The sequence below is a fragment of the Calypte anna genome, chromosome 2 (assembly GCF_003957555.1).
Source record: "Calypte anna isolate BGI_N300 chromosome 2, bCalAnn1_v1.p, whole genome shotgun sequence".
Taxonomy (NCBI): domain Eukaryota; kingdom Metazoa; phylum Chordata; class Aves; order Apodiformes; family Trochilidae; genus Calypte; species Calypte anna.
The window spans coordinates 38,690,151-38,707,695 of record NC_044245.1 but is presented as its reverse complement, the minus strand read 5'-3'; the positions used below and the strand labels follow the sequence as shown (position 1 = coordinate 38,707,695).

At 41.2% G+C, this 17,545-nt stretch overlaps 1 protein-coding gene across 1 annotated transcript in view; it reads right to left on the bottom strand.

Annotated features, from left to right (window-relative positions):
- Positions 1–3,276: 3,276 nt before the first annotated feature.
- The window catches only part of LOC103538042 (ubiquitin-conjugating enzyme E2 E1), a 44,425-nt gene continuing 30,156 nt past the window's right edge, over positions 3,277–17,545 (bottom strand). Inside the window, exons 6-8 of the mRNA XM_030445965.1 lie at positions 10,869–11,001; positions 5,235–5,382; positions 3,277–4,236 (exon numbers count right to left, since the gene is read on the bottom strand). Of these exons, the coding sequence (XP_030301825.1) occupies positions 4,139–4,236; positions 5,235–5,382; positions 10,869–11,001 (379 nt within the window). The 3' untranslated portion in view covers positions 3,277–4,138. The remainder of the gene's footprint in view (positions 4,237–5,234; positions 5,383–10,868; positions 11,002–17,545) is intronic.

Sequence of the window (17,545 nt, the reverse complement as noted above, 5' to 3'; positions counted from 1 at the left end):
AAAGTCTGGTGAAGTAGTGCTTTCCGCTCAGGAATTTATTGGCACAAACCAGAAAAGCTCATTAATTTAACTGCCACCTGAAGGACAACATAGCTGTATGTGGTTTATTTCCAGCATGTCCAGTACAAACCAGTCACATTCGCATAGGTGATAATTTTACTGAAAGATTAAACAGAGCAATTTTGTACGCAGGAGGTACTGCCCGGGCTCTGCGTTGTGTAATACTCCTACCCAGCCATTCTGCCAAGCTGCAGTAATCCACCCTCAGTACAGCTACAGGATAGATAACAACTGGTGCAAAGTGTTGTACTCCTTTGTGAGGGGGGCCTAGGGCTGCTTAGGAGGCTGCCTTTTGGGAACATCCCCACAGCAAATGCCCAGAAACACCTGTACAAATGGCCTTGGTCTTAATAATACACGGCATGTTGTCCAGCAGCAGGAACAGCTGTATGGGTACCTCCACACTGGTAAACCTGTGCTGCAGGAATCTGCTGTCCTAGTCAGCTTTTCAGTAAGCTAAACAAAATTATTTATAGAGGGACAGAATGAACAACTGTTCCCAGGGAGAGTGGCCAGCTTTTGGCCTCTAAAAACCTGTTATACTATATTAGCTTTTCCTTTTATTTCAAGACAAAAGTGGGGAAAGGGAGTGAATTGAAGTACCCAGATCCTTAATTTTCCACTAAATTAATGTTGTTTTGATCAAATATTGAAAACTTTACTGTGAATTAGAAAAATCACGAGCAAAATTGCTGTCATATCATACCTGCTAAACTGTGTGTGCTTAATGATCACAATTATGCTGTCTGCTTATAGGATTGCTCTTCCTGAATAATGACAAATAAAGTCTGTCAGCATTACTAATGTCAGAGCAGCAGTACAATTCACTAAAAATTAAGCAGGTATTCCTACTCCTATAATGAAGGTAGATGAAACTGTTTATGTGCTTTGCTCAATGTAGTTTGGATTGCTGTGGCCAAAGTGCAAGATAAGAGCACAATTATGAATGAGCAAGCTCTTGTAATGCCCTGCTAGAAACATACAATTGTTTCCATTGCAACACTGCAGCTGAGTAAGCACTATAGCACGACATCCCCCAGCCTGGCTTGTAATAGTCATTGTCCCCAGTGATGCTGCAGAGCAACACTCCCTCCTCACTCATTTCCTACCAAACACACGTGCGCTCAAAGACTTCTCCCTACGCAGCAGATTCCACATCTGCCTGACTGCTTGGAAGCAGGGGTGACTTTGGCACAGCAGCAATTCACCCCTTTGATGCAGCCTCTCACTAAGGAATTAAGGTTATGTCCCTTCTCTTCAGCTCTGCAGAACCTTTCTTCTAGGAGGGACTTGATTTAGCTTTGGGTCAACTAAAATAAGCAAAGACCTCTGCTAATTGCACGGCCTCACTGATGCTTGTGCCAAGGGGGTTGCAAGTTGACGACTCAGAATTAGCTTCAAATATGTGGAGATGGAAGGAATGGGGACAACTGGTTCCTGTCCAGTTCTGCACCCTGCAGACTCTGTGCCAATTCCACTGCCAAAACTGATGTCACCTGTAGGATTCCAGAGCCGTGTCTTGTGAGATCAGCTTGCTCACTCGTTCCCCGGGGCACTCAGGACTCAACTATGTTTTAAGAAAGGCAAGAGGAAAAGGGATCTTGTGAGAATGACTGAGGCCATTTTCCCAAACAAGTTACATAAAGGCAAACATGTTACCTTTGATTTGGTTAATTTTTTTAGAAAAGAGTTTAGATAATTTTTGGCATTTGCATGTAAAAACCAGCTCCCACTGTTTTATTTCATAAGCTTATTCTGATGCTTTTCAAACGCTCACATCAACTGTCTTTTCTAAGTATCTCAGTATTTTATTGACATGTGATGGAAAATGTAGTGTCTCCTCTACAAACAATATATACACAGTGGCTGGTATTGAATCAAAATGAAAACTTATTGTAGTGCAGTTATACATAGGGTTACTGAGTACAGAGTATAATGAAGTAGCCAAAGGGCAGAACACGTATTTTGTTCTTACTATTCCACTGCCTCAAAACCTGACCTAGGTCACTGGGATCACTTACCTACTACAGAGCTAGACAGTCCCTTCACAAGATAATACAGAAAAACTATTAGGAAAAAAAAAAGAAAAATATTAGTAAACTGCACCACCTTTCTCTGGTCTCCTTCTATCCTGCAGAGTAAACACTGCAAAACAGTCACTAAAAATCAGCTCCCTCCCCCCTGCCAGCTAAACCAATTTGGCATGCCCTGATAGCATGAAGCAAGGAGATGACAGAAACCTCCTGAGATGAAGCCATTTACCTCCTCACTCAGCAGAGGGAAGGAGGAAGGGCTTACCAGAGATGCTCCTGGTGTGATATAGTTGTATGCCAGTAATTTTCCTGGGGTGAGCCAAACAGCTGAGTGACTTCATACACCAAAACAATATGTTGTCTCAAAAGAAGGCAGTTTAGCAGCTGAGGCTAATGTACTACTGCCCATGATAACCCAGCAAAAGAAGGGTACCTCTAATTAACAGAGTACTTTGGTCTATATATAGGTAGGAAGAGAAACATATAAGTCAAATATATACATAATTTATTTTGAAGTACAAAAATAAACCTGAGGGGATAGCTGACCACAAGGCACTTGGAAGAATGTCGGGAGGTGAAGTGCTTGCTGTGTGAAAATGAATCTGTACTTCCGGCCTTTACCTTAAGGGAGTGGTCAAAAATGCCACATCTACAACTAACTACCCTGTTGCTACACACTTCAGTTTAAACACCATGTCTCTAGGAGATAATCTTTGTAGGTAGTTAAAGGATCTACAGATTAAGTCTCTTTTACTGTCCTTTAAGGTGTCTTCTGCTAGCTTACCGAGACACGGATCCGTCTCCTCTTCGAACAGGGAATACACCACTGCAACAGAAAACCATGCAGACATTCTTTTCTTCCTTTTACCTCCTACCTGTTTCCCTTCCAGATCTCACACTTATGCAGTAGTACTTTCAAATAACATGCCAGTCCTGGAAAAACTAATGTGAAAACTTGATTTAAAAAAAAACCCTGTGTCAGGTTGTCTCCCCATGGGCCGTGCCAACCTTTGCAACTACTTCACTTACAAAGTAAAAAGTTGAAAAAGTCTTGACTGTCATTCATTGTAGCTTGTCTAGTGGTATCTTCCCAAAACAGAAGTAGTTAATGTACTCACCTGCATAGCTCCCTCGTCCTTCTTGTCCATACTGTAACTCTTAAAGCATACCAGCAGACACTGTTCTGGCAAAATGACAAAGCAAGGCACAAGGCAGAAATCTTTTCTTCCTTTTTTTTTTTTTTTTTTTTTTTTTAAACATCTTTTTATTAGCACAGTAACAAATGCAGACTTAAGTAGCCCACAACATACAACCAATCCACTGAGTGACTCCTATTCCACGCCTTACAGTTAAACAGCTTAAGGTATTTCACTACAGGTTACCATAAGTCCTGATTAAACCCTTTATTCTTTTCACAGAGATAGATTGGCTTATAAAATAATACATTAACTACTTCTCATTTCGTATATGAGGCCATATAGCCACCTCTCTGTATCACAGGTCATGAGATGACAGTCTTTAAAAAGGATTTGTTAAATACCAATGTGCCCTCCATAGGGGAAAACAATCCCGACATCTTTTTACAAAAAAACCCCAAGAAACCCAATGCAGAACAAAAAATAAATTCCCCAAACAAAAAACAAAACAAAAAGCAAAAACAGTGTGTAGAGTCTTGAAAGGACTTTTACATAAATGTCAACATATGCACCTGTACAAAATTAAGCTGTTTTAATCCTTTACATATTGCAAGCAAACTGAAAACCAAAGAAGTCTAAGAAGTTTACATTCTTCTCGGTACTATATGTGAGCTAATATTGCTGAACTAATTACAGTCTTAAAAGATGCTATTCCCAATCCTAGCTGTCTACTGTAGCAAGATACCTTAAGTTACAACAACAAAATCTTAAGAAATAAAAGACTGAATAAAATCTGTTATAGAAATACCCTACTCTTTACCAGCACCCTCCCTCCCCCCACCCCTTCAAAATCATAAGCAGCTCTTTCCATCACAGACAAATAATGTAAGAATTTGACAAAGATCCAACTTATGTAGCGTATCTTTTGGTCCATTGTCTGGCCATTCTGTCATGCTCTGCTCTGTTAGTCATATACTGAGTGGCAATGCTTCCAACCAGGGGGTCAGCTGAAAAGAAAAGAAAACACATTTCAGACAAGTTACTGAATAAAAACTTAAAGCTGAAGTGTGAATTTAATATAAGGGAATCACACGGGTAAGGTACATTGCAACAGTCTAAATATACCAAATTGATGGTCTGTATCTTCATTGATTTTTGTGGTGACATAATAATCTATTACTTAATAAAGAGCAAAATGCCAACTCATGTTTTAAGGATAATAGACAACAATCAAATAGTCATAACTTTGTATCACTGGGGACTTTCATTGATCAATGCATTCAGAGGTTTTTTTTTTTAGGCCTTTTAAAATTTCCTGGGACACACTCATTGTTCAGTGTACTTGTATCAGTAGAAATCTGCCTTCTGGGAGAGATCAGATCTCTAGGAGAGCTTTTATTTTCCCAGGAAGTTTATTTTTATTACACATAATATAGTGTAAAATCTGGTATTTCATCGTTAAGACACATACAGAAAGACTATCTGTACAATCAGCTTTGGAAACCAAGACATAGTCCTCTTGACCAGACTGGATAACAGGTGGGTTAGGGAAGCAGAGAGGACTACTTGTGGCATAGCTGGTCACTGGTTTTAAATGGATGAAGGGAAGTCAAAGGCTAATCCCCTTGCCTTCAGAACTGCGTGTGGTGCTTCTAGCTCCATTCCTGAATTACTCTTCGCTGGTCTGTAGGACTGAAGTGTTTAACCCTTACCCAAAACCAGAGTTGGTCTGGAAGGGGAAGGAGATTCATGTGCAGGACTGATGCTTTCCTCGTGGGTCAGCCCGAGGAGTGGTGAACAGCAGGCAGGTAGGGTGTATCACCTCCACCACCTCCAGTCCCTCCCTCTCCAGCTGCCCTGGAGAGGGAAACATGCCATGCTGGAGAGGCTGGAGCCGTGCTGCACAAAGCCAGCAGGATAAGCAAGATGAAGGCCAAAATGGTGAAGGTACCAGGGTGGGGTGCAAGGTTGCCGGCGGCTCGTGTGGCTGCTCGGGGGAACTTACCCGGGTTGCAGTCTGTGAGAAGGGAGCAGATGGAGAGGAGAACTTTAGAAATGGTTAATGCTGGGCTCCAGTTGTCTTTTAAAATGTCCAGGCAGATGACGCCTTGGCTGTTAATGTTACAGTGGTAGATTCTTGTCCGAAACGTTACCTGCAAGAAACAGCTGTCAGCGGGCTTGCTGGGCTACCACACGCGATGTGGCAATGCCATAGCCACGGGAGAGGCAGTAAGGAGGGAAGGGAGAGGAAAAGGGCCCACGCAAGAGGGGGAGAAGAGGGCGCGGAGGCCGGACCTTAGGCCGGGGCTCAGGGCAGTGGCAGAGCCGGGGCCGCCAGGCCAGGGCCCGATCCAGGGCCGGGCAGGGCCGAGCGAGCTCCTCGGGCCTCCGCCGCCCTCTGGCGGCCCCTGCCGGGACCACAACCTTCCCCCCGCCTCTGGGCCGAGCTTGGCGGGGCCTGTCCGATCCGCTTCGCCCCGCAGAGAACGGCCGGGCTTCTCCAGAGGTCCCCGGCACCCCCACCTCGGCCGACCGCAGCCATTCCTCTGCGGTAATTCCCGGGTAAAATCACAGGAACGGCCCGGGTACATCTTCAATGCTGGAGGCAAACCGAGAGAGCCCGGTGTTAAAGTGGTCTGGGGCTTTAACACCAGCTTTTTTTTCTTTTTTTTTTTTCCTACAGGGGTACCAAGCACTTTTAAAATCCCCCAGATAGGCCAGGGCACTTGGAATCGTAGCTTCCATGTGCGAAGGAGTTGGTTGGATTTTACTGTTTTAAAGTTTGGGAGATGTGACTGAGCCAAGCAGCTTGCCACAGAAGTTACCCCTAAGGGGAAACAAAAGGACCAGGAGCCATTTCCAGGAGAATGCGTGACCTGCAGAAAGGCCTTACTCTGACTCACTGGGTCAAGAGTGACAACAAGCTTGGGGGAACTCACAGGAATTAGGATTATCTGCATGAATAAAGGTTGGGGGGTTCATGCCCTAAATCCTCAGAATTTGTCAGCTATCCACACCCACAAATTTTACTGTCTGCTTATAGGTCACGGGGGTGTTTGCAGAACACGCTCGGTAAGCGTGCGGTGCGACAAGAACACGCGAGTGCTTTCTCTCGACGTCAGACTACCCCACGCATAAAACTTGCCAGCCAACCCCTCATTCTTCCTCCTGATGCAAAAATTTTGCCACCTTTCCACTCGCAAGCTCAGGGAGCAGGCGTGGGGTGGGGTGACACAGCAAAACCCCAGTGCCTGGTGTGTCCCCGTGCATGGCATCCTTCTGTGTTTCCAAGAACTCTCCCGTTGCACAGAGCACACAGGGTCTATTTTCATATTTGCAAAAGCAGTTGCCTGTCAAACAGGAGACACCCACGCTGTATGCTTGGGGAGACTTTCTGCTTTGTTCCTTGATAAGATGCTTGGATTTCAGGTTAAAATGGGAAGCAGACAAACAAACAAAAAAAACCCAAAGCTCTACACTTTCACGTATTATTGGTGGGAAGAGCAAAATGTATCCCCATCCCACACCTTCTGCAATTATCTGCAACTCCAAAACCGAGAGCCCCTGCTGCTTTCTACCTCAGGAACTTTAAAGGCATGGCAGGTAGGAAACCAAAACGACCTTTGTTTCCCAGATCATTTAATCTTCAGAGAAAAGCAGCAATGACTCCCTACAGTCATGTGTAAATCCACGTGCACCAGCCTGGGCAGAGGGTGGATCTGACTCTGCGGTACCTGCCCCAACCTATACTGTTTAGGGCAAAACAGAAGTTTGTGGCATTTGCAGTTGCTGGCAATAGCACTGCCTTGGGTTCCCTGGCAGCCCGCAGCCCAGCCCCACTGCTTGCTCAGTATTTCTCTATTTGACCTGCAGCTTTGGTCTCCTTCCAAGAAGGCTTCTAAATGTAGGTGAGGTAATAATTTTAACAGATTAAACACTTCCAGAAGAGGAAGCATGGAGTGTTTCCAAGTTGATACAATGAGGACCAAATTAACAGAGAGGTCAAGAGTTCTAATTTGTAAAGACAGAAAGTTGTTAATCCTGGTTCTGAGCACAAAAGCAAAATACTCTGTATGCAGTCTCTTGGTCCAGTTGACTAATAACTGATAACAAAGCATGAATCCTGTTTGCCTTTCTGAATAAGACTGAATTTTTAGTTATTCATGAAGGAGGTGAAGGAGAAAAAAAAAAAAAGAATCCCATAACCAGAGAACATCCTGGTTTCTTAAGAAACCTTAAAATATAATCCCTAACATTTATATCCATGGTACCAAAAGCAGTTTTCTCCAGTTCGAGGACCTCTACCTAACCAAAGCACTGTGGGAAAAGTCTCATTTTGTTTTCAGTTAAGCATCAAGTCAGAACTCAGGTGGTCAGAACTTCGAAAACTGAGTTACTTAGAAGGTAATATAATGTATTCAGGGTCAAGAGAACAGCATGTGGAATACTAGAAAAATATAGTGTAACTGAACAATTCTTTGGAAATGTCCCACCTGAGATTACATTAATGTAGTAACTACACAGAGTCGAGCACAGCTTTTGAAAAGACATAAAAGAATCTAATCTCAGCCTTACCCTGAAGTGATAGCCAAGGTTAATTTACACAAGCAGCAAAATGGGAGGGGGGGAAGGAAGTGGTTAGAGGTCATTAATACAAATGATCAAAGCACACACCAGGTCAACACAAGCTACTGTTTTCACCTTAATAAATGAAATGTAACCCAACTATAATGTACCTCTTGGGAAAACGTCCATTGTAACAGTGCAAAAGAATAGCAAGCATCTTGAGGACTGAGTACCAAACTCTTACATTTTAATTATACTTGTTTATTGGCTTCTCCTGAATCCAGGCCCACCCAGCATGTGCCTGACACAATTGCTGTCTGAAACAAAGGCAAAACCAGAACACCACACAGAATGAGAAAACATAAAAGCAGAGAATGGATTAACACTAATGTCTTCAGAGTGTTTTATAAAATGCTCAATAAATGTAAAAAGAACTCCATTATACATATTTAGGACAGGAGGGAGAGTGTCCCTGTATCAGATTTCTGCCACTGAAGTTCCTTTTACTGCACAATGCATTTCCAAGTCAAATTTTATGACCTTTAATTTCTCCAGCCTCCAGGACAGTAAGTAGTGCAGTTCCTCTTTAAAACCTTCCAGGAATCTGTTAGTATCACTTCCAGCATGGTCCTCTGGCTCTCCTGTCACCTTAAGAAGAACCTTCCCCCAAAGTCTGCTCCAACATACTGATTCCAGCCCTCAGCTGGAGCCAGAACCAGTCCTCAAAGGCTGCACCTGTACATCCTTCATCACACATCTCTAGGATGCTCATCAGCCACGCAGCATTTGTCAATAGCAGCTGTGCCTCAACATTTTCTCTCACACAGATCCCTGAGGGCTTGGAATCCTGCCAGGATGACCAGTTTCACCTCACTTTATTTAAGAAGGTAAATCCTTTAATGACATTTCATTTTCAGGTTATGAAATGTGTTCTACTAGAGGCACTTCACCACAGGGCAGCCCACAGCAGGGGACTGTCCTCATAAGAATTATTGAGGAGTCAAAAAGGCAGCAGAGTTTTTCTTTCACCACTCTTGCAAGGCTTCCCAAGTGAGATTCATGGGGAAACCAGTCTTTTAGAGAGCTTAAATCTTTGCAGAGGTTAAGGCTTTTGAAATTACCCTCAACCACTCTACTGTGGTACTCTACTAGTGTTTATCATCAAAATGATTCACATGGTTTTGTTTCAACCAGCTGTTTCTTTATTTCTTGCCCTAAAAGACAATTATAGGAACGCTGTGGCAATTACACTAGTCCTACTGCTTCCAGATGACCCACAAACAATATTTATCAGCCACTGCAAGCAGTTGGGCATTTGACAAATTAGGAGGAATAAAGCAGGAGCAATATGATAATTGCATTTTCCACATTGTCCTTAATTAACGCTAGTGTAGATGTTAACACAAGGGATGCTATAAGACTTTGGTTCTCAGCAAAGGAAAGGTTTTTCATTTAAACCTGAAGTACCCAATTAGCACAAATACATTCTATTAGAGCACTGTTACGCTTTCTCCTATATTCCATTTCAATGTGACTGAACCTATAAGTATTTTATGTCCATACATATAGATGGTTTGCAAACCAGTTGGACCCTGCTAGAGGAAAGGTTCCATTTAAATGCAACTCTGCTGCAATACAGTGAACCTCCACTTAAATCTCCACTTAAGTTTAGTGGTGCCTATTTTATTTAATCCCACTCTTCTTTTTAAATGAGTGAGGGTTTAGATCCAATGATAAAGGCCAAGAGTTGCCTGTCAGAAGTGACAGAAAGCTCTGCAGAAAGCAGAGCTGAGATGGAACAACAAAAATTTATCTCTGGTTCTGCATTAGGGAACTTGCTTTGTGCTGGTAGTTATAATATGGTCTCATAAGGTTGGAGAGGCTTGGAATGAAAAATAATTCTGACCTGTAATGCAGGAAGCAAAGATGCAGCAAAGTGTAGACAGGAAGGCAAAACCTCCCTCTTTAAAGGCTTACTGGGCTCATAACATAAGATAGTGAATGTATTTGGGTGGACAATGAACTACCCAATGAAAACTAATTAAACCAAAATAATGAAAAACAGTTCTGAACCAAATTAAGCTCTAACACAAGAGAACCCTCTCTGCTGCCAGAGCACCTCCAAAGAGGGATGGGCAGAAATCAGCATGAAACCACTGGAGATGTCCCGATGCTGCTTGTGAACAGAAGCCCCTGCTTAGGGGTGGAACTTAAAATCCTGTTGATACCACCAGAAACCCTGAAGTTATGCCAGCAGGCACAGTCAAACAGCTTCCTTAATCTTGGAAGATTGTATTAATTTGTTTGGTATGGCTAACTAGGATTGCCTCCTCTAAGATGGACTGGTGGCCTCTACTATGGCAAGTCCTTTCTACTGCAGACTAGACCCAAGCCTGAAGATGGGGCAGTCATTGGTGTTTAGCTCATCAATGCAACAGCCTTTAAGTAGAAAGTTAAACATGCACAGAAATGCTTTCAGATACAAGGCAAACCTGAAGTGTATACACAACCACCTCTTCTTGTAACCCAACACTCTTCCTCTGGCCAAGTATGTGAACCACAAGATAACATTCACTGGCACTGGTATTTGCCTTGTAGCATTGGAACACAAGAGCTTCACAAATATAACACACAGAAAAACTCTGTTACTGTACAAGTAGTTGAACAACACAAGTATCCACCAAAACTAAAAAATTAAATACTACTTCAGTGGCCAAAACACACGTAACTGTTATGCTTATGGTAATGGAGTGGTTTGAGAAACAAGTATTTGTATCCTTCCTCCTCTCCCCAAGTTTATTTACTTTTCAGTGTCTCGGTCCTGTCCGGATGCTTGCACTAATTGCTTAGGAACTCTTATAAACAGAAGCAGGGAAAAGGAAAACAAGCTCTAAAATAGCGATGGAGAGGACTGGAAAAGCTGTTAACACTCACTAATAGAAACTGATGTAATGTCTGAAATAAGCTTGTTTTTCAAGAGAGTGGCTTTCAAATGAGCTGCATTCCATCAACAGTGCTTAATACTAGATAGTCTGTTGTTTCTGACTTAAGATGTCAGTTACAGGTCTCTTACCTTTGGAGGCTTGAAAGGATATTCTGGTGTAAATGTGATGTCAAGGAAGAAAACACCTCCCTCATAGACTGAGCCTGGAGGTCCTAGAATGGTTGATCTCCATTCATAGATGTTATCCCCTTTGGGTCCAGCACTAAGAGATTAAAAAAAAAAGAAAAAAAAAAAGAAGGAATATTAACCACAGTTCAAATAAATATGACCTTTTACATTCTTCAAGTATGATATGGAAGAAAGTTTTCAGTGTTAGACTTCACACACCACCTTAAGTAAATACAAGGATTAAAAGTAGATTGAGATTTCTAAGAGAAGCATTGCCCAGCACTACTTCTAAACGTGTTACACAATCTCCACACAACTGAAAAGTCAACTTGCAAAGGAGTTCCCTCCTGTAGTTCAAAAACAGCTCTTCCAGCTCAACCTTAATTGTACCACAACAACTATAGTAAAAAGCTTCCTTACATTAATTTTATTAATCTTGTATATTCTTAAACTTAAAACATACTCTTGTATTACTGCTAAATGAAGGATCGTGGTGTAGTTGAAAGAAGCCAAATACATGATGATATTCTTAAATATCAACATTTTCTACATCTAACATTTTTCTCCACTGATTCCTAAAGCAATACCATATGAACTCATCCCATTGATATTGTGTGTAAAAGCAGTTTGTGGAACTGCTTCTGTAAGCACTGTCAAATTACAACAGTGCTTTCTCAAACCACCTTTTGTCTAATTCTAGATCCTCCCTAACCTGCCAGCAGCTCACAAGAGCAGTATGAACTAAAGGTGTTGCAGAACACAAATGTCTGCTTGTTGAAAATTAGTTTTACTGATATCCTTAGACACTGGTATTCTGTAGTGTGCCATATGTCACCGACCGTTTCTAAGTACAGCTCAACAGATAAAACCATTAATGGTTTAGGACTCTACTGCTACCTCTTTCTTTCTTTCTATGCTGCTGTGGCAGTATTTCATCTGTAAGATGCCAGAGTTGAAAACTCCCTTTGCATAAAGGGAGGTGCTGACACAGCTTTTTCCATCATGGATGTGCTATGACTTCAGAAATCTCTTCTCCCTTTGTTCTGTAAGGGGCCAGATTTTAACATCCCTAATACAATGAAAACCAGGCTAGCTCTTCTTTCCCTATTCTTTTAACAAGGCTAATATAGGACAGAAGGTTTAAAAAAAGGCTCTTTTCATATTATAACAATCATGGAGGAATATTACTTGAGGGGGAAAGCAATCCAACAAATTGAATATATACATGACAACATACATTTGACTAATGTGAAGGGAACCAGAATAATTGCTAGGTAATAGTAACAGTGTTACAAATAGAAATACAATTAGAAAAACATGAATCTTCAATGTAACAACAGGGATCAGAGATATGCTTTTTTCTCCTGCTCTTTGCAGCACAGGTGAACACATTCCTGACAGCAGGGGAATCAGAGAAAAGAAAGGGAGTTAGTTCTATTATAAAACCTGAAATTTTATTTTCAGGTTAAACAAAAAATAGAAGTTCACAAAAATGTTGGTGTAAATAGTCCAGCAGTAGTGAAGCTATGATTAAAAGCACACTTCCAGGAGAAGGAAAGCACATAAGAAAGCAGTAAAGGGAGACAAGCTCTCTGCAAAGTGGCAAAACAGTCACTGGAGAAAGATTTCTCTCCTCAGAAGTCAAAACCCCACAAATTTCAAGATCAGTACTAAATTAAAGTAAAAGCCATTCCATCCTGAACATTCCTCTCTACTGTAATGACTTGTCCCTCTTCCATACAGGTCTATATATATTTGGGCATTCAGTACTCTCCAGCTAATACCTCTGCACTAGAGTGGAAAAGCACTATATTTTGACAGGAAGCTCTACCTCTTGAAAGACATCAGCTTAACTGTGAAAACTTACTGAAAAGGACTCTCTGAGGCACCCTTAGTGACCACTCCAAGGAATCCCCTCTTTAGGTACATGCTAACAACCTACAGACACAGTGCCATTGCTCCAAGTTGCACTGGTGATCACCTTCCCTTCCCTTTCCCTTCCCTTTCCCTTCCCTTCAGAGGGGGCTTCTAAATAGAACAAGTACTTAAGTACTTGAGCTTTGTTACCACCAATTTACTGTTGGAATTTATATAATGAGAGCTGCCCACTGGGTGCACTTCAGCACTCAAGAAAATCTGATGTGTGATTAGGACTGAACAAGCCTTCTGAACCAACGAGAAATATTTCAACATTTTGCATTTATTTCCAGCTTCAACCCAAAGGACTGTCAATAAAAAAATCCCACAGACTTAAATAATAATAATATATTATTTGCAATTGTCTCAGAAATCTCTTGTACTCTGTTAGATTTCCAATTAGTGCTATCACTGCATATAAGTAATATACTACTAAAGCTCTGTTTTAAAAGAGTGTAACAACTTTGTAAGACATCCATAGGCTTGAACACTGATGCTCTAAGCTTACCTTTTATGCTTTTCATAATTCAATTAACAGGGTGAAATAGCTTTAGATGTCCAATTTTGACAAATTAACTGATTTTTTATAAAGGAAAGACTGAAAGAGGAAGATGCAAGCGATCTTCAGAGTGCAATATTGCTTGGATTTAATTTAGGACTAGCCAATACCAAGAAGCTCAAGAAGACCTAATGCTTAACAGAAAAGCAACAATCCTGGACCACAGAATAAGTGCAGCAGAATTAACTTTTGGTGGAGACAGAAAAACTGTCAAAGGTTAAATATTACTCTTTTTTTTGTTTTGTTTAAATCCTTGCAATTATCTGTTTCAAAAAGAAATTCACTGATGCATAGATACAGGGCTCCCATGAACAGCTTTCATCTTGCCTGATGCTCACCACTGCTCAGATCAAGAGTCTACATGGGCTAATGCAACATTTTGAAGCTGTCCAACATACCACCACCTGGAAGACAATGCTAAACAATTAAACAGAAACTGTTTCCACTGCAAGACAAGAGTATGAGAACAACAGCTTTCTACATTGAGCTCAATAGCCCACAACCTCTTCATTTACAAGGAAGAAATGAGACAAAGACCAGTAATGCAGAGTGAAAGATGACATCTGAAAGAAGATTTAAAAAAAATCCCTCCCCGTCACTGAGGTATCAGGCAGCAAGTGTTACACAGCAGTGCTACCGTCACCTCTCTTCCCTGGAAATACAGGAATATACTCTGAAGATGGTCTGCACTCACTGTAACAGTTCCTGATCATTCCCAAGTTGTTTCTGGCTTATCCTCTGGACATATGTTGTGACAGTGATGTCCTTAGGAAACTGCTCAGTGCCAAGGTAGATTTTATCAAAGAAATACCAAACTTTCCAAGTTTAGAAGCAGTGGTCTGAATCCTCTTGGAAAATGCAAGACATAGAGAAAGACTCAGCACAGGTGACACCATACTAGAAGTTCTGGGCCTGGGCCAAGTCAGAACCAGTCTTGTGTTGCTTTGGAGAAACCTTCTCTGCAGCAGGGGCTGGGGAGCAGAATGATACCTGGGCAGAACTGGCTGCATTCTCAGATGCCTTGCAGTACTAAGCAGTTGTGAACATAGATATGCAGTGTACACGGAGGAGACACACACACACACACACACACACAGAGTTTTTTAATAGCTGAAATGACAGCCTATAGCCTGCAAGAACAGCCAGCCTGTAGTGTTTTCATTTTAAGCCAGCCAGATACAACCTCCACCATAACATCCACACACTGCCTGCACTATGTGATACCAGAATTTTGCACACCCAAAGTCAGCTCCTTCCTCCACCCATGCTTGGCAAATCCCTTTAAGTATGCCTATGCCATGGAGGGAAGGCAATGGTTTTTTGGGTTCACCACATATAGCTAATGTACAAAAATCCCTGAGAAAACACTGCTGATGGTTTCCAGGAGAGTGACTCAGAGAGCCCACTACTTACGTCAACCTTTGGAAACTACCTTGTCCTTTTCTATAGTTGCCCAAATGATAGCATAAACTTTCCCTCGAGACAAAATACAGCCAGGTGATTACTTCAGCTTCTCTTCTTTAATATACAGAAAACCAGCGATAGCAGATGACTGTAGTGATAAATGGATCAAAATCAGTCAATGCTGCAGACCAATGAATACCCTCATATGCCAAAGCACTGCATATTCCTTTGAAAAGCTAACTAATTTAGCAAAGTAGAAAGTAGTAGTAGAAAGTAGAAAGTAGTAGAAAATGCTGGAGATGGCGCACCTCTCATCAAGGCGATGAGAGGAAGGGCTGTTTTATGGTATGCTGAAATAAATAACAGATAATGAAAAACTACAATATGTTTCAGTTAAAACCGCAAGTGACAAAACCACAAGCTCATACTTCAACTACTCCATATCCCTAGATGCTATTTTTGAGGCTATTTTGCCCTGAACAGGAAGAATCTGATGTGAGTAGCTAAGCTGTTTCGAAGTTGCACAGTTGTGTAAAATAAATGTAATTTCCAAAATATGTTCCAGACACGATCTTTTCCAAGGGACATAGCTCAAACCAGAAAGCAAACAACATACTTATGGCACAAGGGAATTCATGGGAATTCCAAGGTTGAAGAGAATCTAATATCTCCAATGTAAAGATGTGCCATTACAAACTGATAGCAACTTCATTTCTTTGTTTCTGTTGTTTTATTTTGTAGTAAGAAACAGTGAATGACTGAACATGGAATTGCATTTTGGTCTTTAGCTGACTGGTAGGAGGTCTGTTTTTTACTTTTTCTTTTTTTCCTCTTTTCCTTCTTTTTCTTTCAAAGATGCAAGCTCAAAACGCATTAGAAATTTTGACTGGCAGGGAGGCAGCATATCATTCTCCCATGAAGTTCTGTGCACCTTGATTTTGCCTCCTAACCCAGCCCACTCATGACCTGAGGGTACAAGTGCTTTCTTTTCTGGTAGTTCACCAGGTGGGTCCATGATGAACCATCTCACCAGCACTGTTAGGCTGAATCTGGTGCAGAGGTTGAAAAGGTACCCCAGAAGTACTATGGGAGGCAGGTGTGGGGTCTACAAAGAAGCAGAACAGCTTGAGCTTAGCCATGGAAAAACGCACACTTACAAAACCCCTCATTCAAAGAAATTTTGCTCTACAGATTTTTAAGCAAGCTGTACTAAAACCACGAATGTCAACAAGCAGAGTTAAAACCAGACAAACAAAAAAGCAGCAGCTAATCCTTTGTCCACAATGTCCCTTCTAAAACTTTACACTTCTGCACAGTTCTAACTGTAGAAATGAACTGTCACCTTCTGCACATGCCTTAGCTACCAAAATTTATTATTATTATTATTATTATTACTACATACCGAGGCACTCCATTCACAGACAGAATGTCACCATGCTAAGCATGCTACAAGGCAATCCAAAGACTCATGTACACAGCGTACATGCTTTTCAATTAGAAAATAAGCATTAAAATACTTCATACTTATGACGAAGAAATTCAATTAGACAAGATGAAAGCAGTTAATATCTCCATCCCTGGAGATATTTAAAAAGAGACTGGATGTGGCACTCAGTGCCATGGTCTGGTAACTGCAGTGGTAGTGGATCAAGGGTTGGACTTGATCATCTCTGAGGTCCCTTCCAACCCAGCCAATTCTTTGATTCTATGAAAAAGATACCATCCATTTAATTGCCATTTTTCAATTAAGTAGGTTAAAAGTGGGATACAAGTTCCTGTCTCCCATTTTAACTCAAAGAATGGAAAAGAAAAAAAAAAATTCACAATAAAACAAAACCCCTTCCCTGGGAAACCATGGAAAGTTAAATGTAACATACTGAATTACCATGGGACTGTGTGAATCAGTGACACTGTTTGCCCACTGTCAACATACACAGCCACACTGCTCCTCCGTGTTAACATTAGCCAAGTATGACAGATTTGCCATAGGTGAAATGCCTACGAGCTCAATGAGAAACACACAGAAAGGACTGCAGGATAAAAAGTTGCAGCTAACTCTAATTAAAACATAAAAAAGGGAACAAAGCAGGGGAACACGGGGTAAACAAGTAAAGATGAAACATCATATCACTACAGCAATTCAAACTATAAATTGTGAAAACAACTTAATTCTCCTAATGCATGTTAAGGGGCATGGTTTTCACGCCCAAAGCAGTAAATCTTGTAACTCATTGAAGTTACTGTATTTTCCGTCTTAAATTTAAAATGGCAGTCACAATATTATTGCACAAAGGTAAACGTCTTACAAATCCCACCACATTTCTGACACAGAGGAGCGTGTATAAAATTTCTGGTTTAGCATCCAGGAAAGCTTTTCCCTTAAGTATCAGACTAATGCAAAACTGGGGAGGGGAGGTTTGAAAAATTGCACATCAATTCCACAAAGCTTAAGCCGTAGGATAAATGGTGCAGTGAATCACATTCTTACGAGGTTAAAAAAGGAACTAAATAACTAAATAGCTCTGATAATGGAGCTGATAAGGTGTTATGCAGGGATTTATGAGACTTTAAGGAAAGCTGTTTCAGGTGGATTTCTTTGTGGGGAAAAAAAAAAAAAAAGACCAGGTTTTCCAGTTTATATAAAAATACTTGGCAGCATGATCACAAAAAAAACCCCACATGCCTTATCGCTGCCAAAATCTCACTCTTCTCAGTTACAACAGGAAGAGAAATGCCCAGGAGTACTTGCAAATTTTGG